The sequence below is a fragment of the Fukomys damarensis genome, unplaced genomic scaffold (genome assembly GCF_012274545.1).
Source record: "Fukomys damarensis isolate Sample0158 unplaced genomic scaffold, DMR_v1.0_HiC HiC_scaffold_37, whole genome shotgun sequence".
NCBI lineage: Eukaryota > Metazoa > Chordata > Mammalia > Rodentia > Bathyergidae > Fukomys > Fukomys damarensis.
This window is the reverse complement of record NW_022900949.1, coordinates 29,618,056-29,628,780: the sequence shown is the minus strand read 5'-3', so window position 1 is coordinate 29,628,780 and position 10,725 is coordinate 29,618,056. Positions and strand designations below refer to the sequence as shown.

At 39.4% G+C, this 10,725-nt stretch overlaps 1 protein-coding gene across 1 annotated transcript in view; it reads left to right on the top strand.

The window, feature by feature from the left end:
• Positions 1-9,602, top strand: part of Dnaja2 (DnaJ heat shock protein family (Hsp40) member A2) — a gene marked incomplete at its 5' end in the record, with an annotated part of 13,762 nt that extends 4,160 nt beyond the window's left edge. Inside the window, 5 exons of the mRNA XM_010617274.1 lie at positions 276-409; positions 3,234-3,430; positions 7,425-7,569; positions 7,704-7,831; positions 8,499-9,602. Of these exons, the coding sequence (XP_010615576.1) occupies positions 276-409; positions 3,234-3,430; positions 7,425-7,569; positions 7,704-7,831; positions 8,499-8,690 (796 nt within the window). The remainder of the gene's footprint in view (positions 1-275; positions 410-3,233; positions 3,431-7,424; positions 7,570-7,703; positions 7,832-8,498) is intronic.
• Between the last annotated feature and the right edge of the window lie 1,123 nt (positions 9,603-10,725).

Below are 10,725 nucleotides of genomic sequence, written 5' to 3'. Positions count from 1 at the left end.
CCGTGTTAAAAAAAAAAAAAAAAAAAAAGCTCACTACCCTGTGCTCGCTTTGTCAGCACATAATATTAAAACTACCCAACAGAAAGAATATTTTCTGGTATTTCTGGGAGTCATTAGTTATTGAGAGTTAAAGATGAAGGTGCAGTGCATGGCTTGTTCAAGATCCTGGGTTCAGTCCCCAATGTTCCCCTCCCCCAGAAGGCACAGTTCCTTTTACTGTGAATGACTAGAAAGGTCTGTGGACAAAAATCTAATTGATATTTTGCTTGATTTAGTCAAGGTGGAAAATCTGGAGCTGTCCAGAAGTGTAGTGCTTGTCGAGGTCGAGGTGTACGCATCATGATCAGACAGCTGGCTCCAGGAATGGTGCAGCAGATGCAGTCTGTGTGCTCTGATTGTAATGGAGAAGGTATATATGCCAATATTTCTTTGCTTTTATGTTGGAATGGATTGGGAGTGCAGATATTAGAGACTTAATAATTTTTTTCATGGTGAATTTGTACTTATCTTAGTAAAGATAAAAGTTCTTAAAAAGGTGTGAAAATTATTTCATTATACATAGGTCCAAGGGCCAGGGAATTTAGCTCAGTGTTTCCACCTCCTGCCCCACAAGCACAAGGTCTCGAGTTCAGTCTCCAGTACCAAAAAAAACAAACACCATACATAGGTCCAGTAAACACAGTTAAATAGTAAATTTGTGTTATAGTCAGTAAGGTTAATCTTACTGGTATTGAGGATTGAGCCCAGGATCTTATTTCCATTTCTGCTAAGCATAAACTCTTACAATGAAGCTACACCTGTAGCCCCTGTCAGTCTAATTCCAAATGATGGGCCAAATACTATTTGTCCTTTATAGTTTTGGAGATTATAGTATTTGGTAAGTAATGAGATGGCAGATTACTTAGTTATTCTGATGGAGGATTTTTCTGTAAGCTTTAATAAACTTGAGAATAGATACTAGGCTTGAAGTTTTTGTTATCGTTGTTGTTGAGGCATGATCTTGCTTTGTAGTGCACACTGGCCTTGAACTCACTATAGCCCAGGTTGGTGTCAAACTTGCAGGGATTTTCCTGTCTCAGCCTCCCAAGTGCTGGGAATATAGGCATGCACCACCACACCTGGCTAAAGTTTTCTTTCTTTCTTTTTTCCTTTCTTTCTCTTATTAATACATGTTTACAGTACATAATGATTATACTCATCATGGGAAACATTGATACATGTCGAAGTTGTTGTTACAGAGTAAATATTTCAGACTTAGTGGGCCAAATAGTTTCTGTCACAACTACTCACCTCTGCCCTTTTATTGGTTTTAACCACTGACTGTGTGTAAACAAGTGGGCATGTCTGTGTCCTATTAAGACTTTATAAAAAAAAAAGCAGTAGGGCGGGGGATTTAGCTCAGTGGCAACATGCCTTCCTTGCAAGCACAAGGTCCTGAGAAGGTCCTGAGTTCGATCCCTGCTTTAACAAAACAAACAAATTTTTTAAAAGCTGTTTTCCTGCTTTTCCGTGTGGCAAATCTCAGCTCTAGAGCAGTGTTAACCCAGTAGTTTTTTGTTTTTTTTCTCTGTGATGATGGAAATGTTGTTTTGTTTGTTTTTTGGAAATGTTTTGTATTTACAGTATCCAGTAGGACCAGGTGTACCTACCTCAGTGGTAAAGCACTTACTGAGGCCCTGGGTTTGGTTGCCAGTAATACAAAAAAGAAATGTGAAACTGAATTTTTCTTCCTTTTGATTAATTTACATGCTAAATTGATTTTGCATGCTGGGATGAACCCAGACCTTACCTATGTTAGGCAAGTGCTCTACCACTAAAATGTACCTCCAGCCTTCATTTAAAGGGGCATTTGTTTAGATTTAAATAATCACATGTGGCTAATAACTGTCATATTAGACAGTGCAGTTGTATAGCACTCTTTTTCAAATTGCTCTTGGAAGTCATGAGGTAATTTTAAGTTGGATATATTACCCTCCTATAGAGTCTCCTTGCATAGTGTCTTCTTAGAGTTGCTAATAGTTCCTGATATCAGGAAGTCAAAAACTTTCCCATTATTTTGAGGAATTATTTTACACAGCATACTTTGCAAAAGTATTGCTCTTGCCCAACATGGTGATGCACGCCTATAATCCCAGCACTTGGGAGACTTAGAAAGGAGGATCCCTGAAGGTTCAAGGCCTGCGTGCATGACATAGTGAGTATAAGGCCAGCCTAAACTATATAGCAGGACCCTGTCTCAAAAAAAGGTACTGCTCTAGAAAGTCTCTGAAGTTATTAATTATATACTTCTAACAAAACATGCCTAAATCAGACATTAGAACCCCAGATCTTCCTTTTACTTGACAGTATAAAAAGAAGATCTGGGGCTAGGGTATACAGCTCAGTGAAGAGTATGCTTTGCATGCAGAATGCTCTGGGTTTGATCTCCAGTGCCAAAGCAGACAACAAAAGGAAGCTCTGTTGGGGATCCTGAGCAAGCTTTTGTCTATGAAATAAACTCTAGTACCACCTGTACAATAACAATGGGCTGTAAATAATACTATTTTATTCCGATTGTCTTCTGTCCATTGTTAAGCTAACTTGAAAATAGAACTGAAAATTAAAACCTTTGCATAAGCAGTTGTAGATGCTTCAGTGTCTTTCCACCCAAATGTTTTTTTGTTTGTTTTGATGCCAGGGATCAAACTTAGGACCTTGCACCTGTGAGGCAGGCACAGCACCACTGAGCTAAATCCCTGGCCCCCAAATATTCTCTTGATTTTTAGGTTTTGTTTTAGTTTAAAAGTAGAGTCAAGCCAGGTGTGAAACATGTCTGTAATCCCAGCACTCTGGAGATTGAGGCAGGAGGATTGCCATGAATTTGAGGCCAGCCTACCCTACGTAGTGAGTTAAAAGAAAACTCAGGAGCATAATATTAATACCTACTACACTCTGGAATAGTGGATAGCTGGGTCTTTCAGGCAGCCTCTAATAAGATGTAAGGTTTTAGCCGGGGATTTAGCTCAGTGGTTTTGCCTCCTGCCTCACAAGGTCCCAAGTTTGATCTCCAGTACCAAAAAAAAAAAAAAAGGTGTAAGGTTTTATCATTCAGAACAATACTTAAACAAATTTAGCTAGAGATTAAAAGAAGTTCAAAAAATGTATTTAGTGAATTAAAGGCATTATCAAGACTTAGCTTACTTTAGTGCAGAATGTGGTACTGTTACTAGATGTTTAATGACCTCTCTTTCCAGGAGAGGTAATTAATGAAAAGGACCGCTGTAAAAAATGTGAAGGGAAGAAGGTGATTAAAGAAGTCAAGATTCTTGAAGTTCATGTAGACAAAGGCATGAAACATGGACAGAGAATTACATTCACTGGGGAAGCAGACCAGGCCCCAGGAGTGGAACCGGGAGACATTGTTCTTTTGCTGCAGGAGAAAGAACATGAGGTAATTTCCTTTTACTTTTTGTATTTTGTCTTATTTGGAATTGGGTCTGCTCATGAGAAATAGGGTAGCTGTTTGTTACCCTAAAGTGACAGTGAACATAGCTGAAGTTAAGGGAACACAGCTGAACTAAGGCTTCATTCACTCAGTAAGTGACAAGAACTGACTTGTATAAGGAATACCAGCATGATTGTCAGAAGCCCTGTGGAGTTAATTTTAGTCCCACATAGCAGTATAATCTCTACTAGTATTATCTCTCTACCTGTTTCCTTCCTTATAAAAATAAAGGCATTGGCCCAAAAGGTCTAAGGTGTCTTATTTTTCACTATGAAACTCCTTGATGGATGGGCAGGACTTTGTGGGGTTTTTTGTTTTTAATTTTGTGGTGGTTCATGCCTGTGTAATTTCATTGCTCAGGAGGCTGAGGCAGGAGGATCATCATGAGTTTGAGGCCAGCCTGAACTACATAGTGAGACCCAGTCTCACGAAGAAAATTCTTATTTAACTCCTGGGCTTAAGCAGTTCTCTTGCTTCTTCATCCTGGTTAGCTGTGACTTATAGGCCAGAATGCACAAATGTCTTTTGTAGTGTCTTGTAGAACTGTTCATAAAACATCTCTGTTAGTCATTCATTGCTGTAAGTGTAAAAGCATTTGACAGGAGTACCTTGGTGTCTGATAGCGTTCACTCAGTCCTCAGAAAGGTTACACAGGTTAACCTCCCTCTTTATACTTTTCTCCTGCTTGGTGGTCATTTCTTCAGAATTGGTGTTCTTTGTTTTTTGTTTTCAGTTAAAACATGTTTAGTTACTTCAAGCAGTAGAGAGTGGAGCCTTCTTAAGGAGCAAATTTTGGGAATTCAGTTGTATTCCCTCACTGGGTTGTGACCTGCTTCCCCCATAGACTCCTTTCAGGGTACACTAGTTAGTGTTCATGCTGCGGCAAAGCCTTGAGTTACTACAACTTTGACTTTCTCCTGTGTTTCACTAAACCTACAAATGGTGAGGATATTCCTACATGGCTGAAAAGGGATCAATAAGAGGCAGGAAACTAGAAAGATACTAAGTGAAAAACTTTATAGTCTACTTAGGTGTAGATTAAATAATGCGGACATCACTAGGGTGTTTCCATTGATGAAATCACTGAGGCACTTGATATCCAGCAGTGCATCAGCATGAGGACAACTAGGAAGTGAAGAATTAACACTTAGCTGGAGGAGGGGAGGTGCTTGTCAGTGAGGACCTATATCAGACTAAATGGTGAAGCCCTTCATCCTTAAGTTTCAGTCATTAGTATGCTGCATAATTAATTTTTTATTTATTGTTTGTTTGTTTGTTTTGAGACAGGGTCTCATTATGTACTTGAGGCTGCCCTGGAACTCACTATGTAGCCCGGGCTGGTCTCAAACTCACAGTGATCCTCTTGCCTCAGCCTCCCAAGTGCTGGGATTAACAGACGTGCATCATCACGCTCAGCCATAGGATTTTTATTTTTATTTATTTTGTTTGTTTGTTTCTTTATTTTTTTGAGATAGGTCCTTGCTGTAATTGAGACTGACATGGAACTCACTGTGTATCCCAGGCTGGTCTTAAACTCACAGCAGTCCCCCTGCCTCAGCCTCCCAAGTGCTGGGATTACAGGTGTACACCACCACACCCGGTTTAAACTAGGATTTTAAAAGATTGCTAGGTTTGAAGGGAAGGATTGAATTTCTGACTCCTGTTTGGCCTTACCTCTTAAAATTGTTGGCAGCAATGGAATTGCATACAATTTGCAACAGAAAGCAAATGTGAAGTTCATCTAGTTCCTTCTTTGTTTTATTATTTCTAGCATGCTTGGGCCAAAGATGAGATTTAGGCTTCTTAGTTAATTTATACCACGAAAACTGAATCTTCTGAAGAAAGCTGGAAAAGTTTTCAACTAAAACATTTGTTCAAGAAAAACCATGTAAGGGGCTGGTGGCGCTTGCCTGTAATCCTAGCACGGGAGTCGTACTACGAGTTTGAAGCCAGTCTGGGGTACATAGTGAGTTCAAGGCCAGTCTAAGCTATAGACCCTAGCTCATAAAAAGAAAAACTGTATTTTGTTTTTGGGTGGTGTCCATCCCTCCCCAAGAAATTGAGGCCATCATGAGATTAGGGTGGGAATGTGCATAAATAACATACATTCATTGGTTCTCAAGCTTCAGCATTTCCTTAGAATTCCCTGGAGGGCTTTATTAATTGCTCTGCCTCACCTCCATAGTTCCTGGCAGTGCTTGTGGAATAGGGCCCAAGTTTCCTGGTGCTGCTGAGGCTTCTGGTACAGAAACACATTCAAGATAATCATTATTTAAGAAAAGTTCATTAACAAGCCTGGTGGTATGCATTTGTAATCCTGGCTACTCAGGAGGGTGAAGCAGGACCAGACTAGGCAACTTAGCAAAACCACATCTCAGAATTTTAAAAGGGACTGGAATGTACATCAGTGGTAGAACACTTGTCTAGCACGTGCAAGGCCCTGGGTCAAATCCCCCCCAATTATTTCATCATGGGTAAATTTAGGAAAAATCCTATCAGGTTTCTTCCAATGAACCTGCCACAATTTTTTTGTTTTTGAGAGACGGTCTTGCTGTGCGCAGCGTAATTCAGGCTGGTCTTGAACTTACTTTGTAGCCCTGGTATACTGCCTAAGTGCTAGGAAGTATTTGTGAAATTGAATTTGTTTTTATTGCACATTTTCCTTTGCCATAGACATAGTATAAGATTAAATAAGTTAATTTTAGCACTTACTGTTCAATTTATGTTCATCTAAGCAAGTTTTGAATTTTAGATAAGAAAATTCGTATATACATAAAGTGTACAACTGAGCCCCTTTTGTTTCTGTTGGTTTTGTTTTGTGCTGAGGATCAAACACAGGGTCGTATACTAAGTTCATCCTTAACCACCACCCCCCTTTGGTACTGGGGATCGAACTCGGGCCCTTACGCTTGTGAGTCAGGCAGCAGAACCACTGAGCTAAATCCCCAGCCCTTTTTATTTAAAAAAATTTTTTTTATTAGTATATATTTGCAGTACATAATGTTTACACTTTATGGGGAGTTCAAGGATGTAAGATGTATATATACATCTTAATTCCTTTTTTTATACCCTTCCCACCCACCTCTCCATCTCTGAGGAGCACTTAGTTACTTTTTTCTTTTGTTGCTGAGACAGAATGCCCAACACCCAAAGTTAAAGGGGGAAAGGTTTATTTAGCTTACAATTTGTAGAGGTTTCAGTCCATAACCAGCTGGCCAAGGCCAGGTGACATGGTAGTCAGGCAGAAGGTAGCAAAGCAACAAGGGATTACCAAAGCTCTCTCCATCCCTTATAACTTACCAAGGCTACAAACCTAGTGTCCTTGATCCTAGCATTGCACCATGAATCAACTCCATCATCCAACTACCTCTAAGAAAGCCCTGTCCGTGACCACATGACGTTTTTGGGGGGACATCTAAACACAAGCCATAACAGGATCATTCCAGGCTGAATCTGTTCTACAGAAGTCCACCTAGCTTTTAAAACCTAGTGCAAGTTTTTAAGTGTCTCAGCTGTGTTGTTTATGTTTCCTATTTCCAGTGCCTTCCTAGTAGGATTTTTTTTTTTTTTTTTTTGTACCAGGGATGGAACTTGGGTCCTTACACTTGTGAGGCAGGTGTTGGAATCACAGCTAAATCTCCAGCCCCCTGATAGGAATTTTTGACATAGAAATTTCCATATACTTGAAAATATCTAGCCCTAACATAAATTTAGTAAACTAGGGGCAGTGGTACTCTTGACTTTTGCAGTGAATGATAGAATTAAGATTTTGAAATTGTAGGTATGGAGCCAGGGATTTAGCTCAGTGGTTCTGCCCCCTGCCTCACAAGCACAAGGTCTCAAGTTCGATCACTGGTACCAAAAGAAATTGTAGGTGTGTAGTCAACAGGTTGTGGATCCATAAATTTTTTTTAATGTTTCTTATATGCTTTATTTATAGGTGTTTCAAAGAGATGGGAATGATTTGCACATGACATATAAGATAGGACTTGTTGAAGCTTTGTGTGGATTTCAGTTCACTTTTAAGCACCTTGATGGGCGTCAGATTGTGGTGAAATACCCACCTGGCAAAGTAATTGAACCAGGTAAATTTTGATACATGATCCAGATTTCTTTTATTCTTACAGTTTGTTATTTTTTGTAGTGGGTAACTTTCAAAGGAATCTTACTGAACACCTTTCTTGGTAAAATTCTTACGTCATTTCCTGTTAAATAATAGGATGTGTTCGTGTAGTCCGAGGTGAAGGAATGCCACAGTATCGCAATCCCTTTGAAAAAGGTGACCTTTACATAAAGTTTGATGTGCAGTTTCCTGAAAACAACTGGATCAACCCAGATAAGCTCTCTGTAAGTGACTTGTTTTGTTTTGTTTGTTTGTTTTTTGAGACAGGGTCTCATTATGTAGTTGAGGCTGACCTGGAACTCACTATGTAGCCCAGGCTGATCTCAACAGTAATCCTCCTGCCTCAGCCTCCCAAGTGCTGGGATTACAGGCCTGCACCACCACACCCAACAAGTGATCTTTAAATTTGAGTATCTGGAAGGGAACGTGGGTGGGGTTTGGTTCAGTATTTTAATACTTACCTGATTACTGGGTTTTCCTGGTTATGAAATTGAGTGTTGTTGATATAAATGTCTTTGGGGCCAGCAAAGACGCTGTGAAGGAGAAAAATAGACAAGGTGAGCTAGTGATGGACATTTATTTTGATTCCCTGGAGAAGCAGATCCCTCACCTGAGCAGGGCAAGCCCCGTGCCTCTGCATATCTGGTATTGGATGCGGGAAGGTGTCCTCTGTGACTTTCCAGTATTGAAATGTGGTGGCTAACTCCATTTCTTTGTTTTTAATTTAAGTAATAGATGGATTGCAGAAAAGGTGTCTGCAGATTTGGCCTGTTTAAGTGCAGAAACCAATAATTTTCTTCCTTGAACCTGAGAGAAGCATGCACTTGGATTGTATCAAAAGGGAAGTTGAAAATACTGGAACTAACCTCACTTTTGTTTGTTTTAATGAAGGAACTAGAAGATCTTCTGCCCTCTAGACCAGAGGTTCCTAACATAATTGGAGAAACTGAGGAGGTAGAGCTTCAGGAATTTGATAGTACTCGAGGCTCGGGAGGTGGTCAGAGGCGGGAAGCCTATAACGATAGCTCTGATGAAGAAAGCAGCAGCCATCATGGGCCTGGAGTACAGTGTGCCCATCAGTAAACTGCAGACAGATTGCACGAGTGGATTTTCTTTCCACGTTTGCCTAATTTGTTCTCAGCGATCCAGCTGGAGCGTGATCAATCCAGATGAACTGATGGACATCTGTTGGTCTCTGTGTAACTTTTTAAATTGGTATAGTATCTTACAGAGTGTATAATTTAAACTAACCACAAAGCTTTACATCTTCATTTCGACTGTTCTGTAGCAGAATAAAGCACTCGAAAGAAAACAAGACTCCTTTTCACGTCTGGTTTATAAGTTTCAGCCCTGGTATCTGTGCTTGATTTTTATCAGTTCTGTGTAGATTCTATGTTTCATATTTTAAATTCAAATCCCACATTGTAAAGTTTGTACAATTTGTCCTGAAGCTTTGTGTTTGGCTGCATCTGCATAAGCTGCTACAAATAGAATAAAGAATCTCATAGCCTGTATCTATCGTTTAGATGCCTGGAAAAATGGGCTTTGCACACAATGGGTTTGGAGCTGACTGGGAACAATGGAAAAGTTACATTAGCAATGGTTGTAAAGTTTTTTTTTTTAACCATCTTGTGAAAGGTGTCTGAAACTCGATAATAAAAAGCAGTTGGTGTAAATTATTCTTTGTGTCACATTTTTAGAAGGAGGAACATACTTTGAACTGTAAAATGTATTCTTAAACTAAAGAATGTATTAGTTCAGGTTTTTAAACAGCCCATAGAAACCCATTGGCCTGAAACATATTCCTCAGGCACCTGCCCATTTGTAGTTTTGAAAGACAGAGGTTGGTAGAAACAGGCTTTATTGACCTCAACTGATGCTTTGTAGAGTCAAGGACATCTAAGTTATGTAACTCAAGTCACCATCCCTAACTTTGGGGCTAGCCCAGGCCTCTGTATCCTCCTCCCTTTTCAAAAAATAAGGTGATAGTAAATCCATAATAGAACCATGTTTGCATAGAACCTGTTAAATTGCTCTTTTTTCATTAAATGTTAAGTTAAAAGATGCTCTGTCTCTGTTAAGTTGAATATTTGAAATTGGGGGAAGCATTGACTTTGATTTTCTATAATTTTTATAGAAAAGATGGTATGAAAAAAATTAGGTAAAACTATGAGAAGGTGTTGTATTCCTCTTCATCCAATTATTACCTTTTCACTCCCAGAGGAGATATTTTTTTGAATGTGCTTATTTGAGGGAAAAGAAACATAAGATGCACTTTTTACATTGTAAAGCAACAGATGGAAAAAACTAAAAAATTTATGTGTTACACCATCGTGATCCTAAATATAGTACGTAGTTTTTCCTGAATCTTTTAGAATCTATGAGAAAAGGTGTCCTGACACTAATCAACGCCTGTGAGGTTTAAATTATTGTCCTCTTTACTCTACCTCCGTTGTACAAAAAAAATATTTTGCAACAAGCCTGGGCAAGATTCAGCAGCACAGTTTTGTATTCAAGGTTGTTTCCCCACAACACTTTAAGCATAAGAAATGCAGTGGCAATATAAAGTTTGTAGCCTTTCCAATAAAGGTTTATAAAACCAGTTGTACACTGTAGTCTTTCTTTCAGATTCTACCTAGAACTTTTGCTAGACCAAAGAACACTTTTTGGAAGCGGGCCAAACACTGATGGATCCGTTATTCCACTTGCTCTGCTGTGTATAGCATCCCTAGAGACTTTGGAACATTTTTATTGAGTTACAATTTACATACCACAAAATTTGCTATATTTTAGTAGTCTCCCATATATTCATGTTTATGTAACCATCACCACTATTCCAAAAAGCCCTACCCGGGATTTGGCTCAGTGGTTCTACCACCTCCCTCACAAGGGCAAAGGCCTGAGTTCGATTCCCGGTACCAGAAAAAAAACCTGAATCCATTAGCAGGTACTCCCCTTCCACTCACTGCCTAATTTCTTGTGCAGTTACTACTTTTTTTTTTTTTTTCTTTTGAGACAGGGTCTCACTATGTACTTGAGACTGACCTGGTACTCACTATATAGCCTAGGCTGGTCTCAAACTCAGCGATCCTCCTGCCTCAGCCTTCTATGTGCTGGG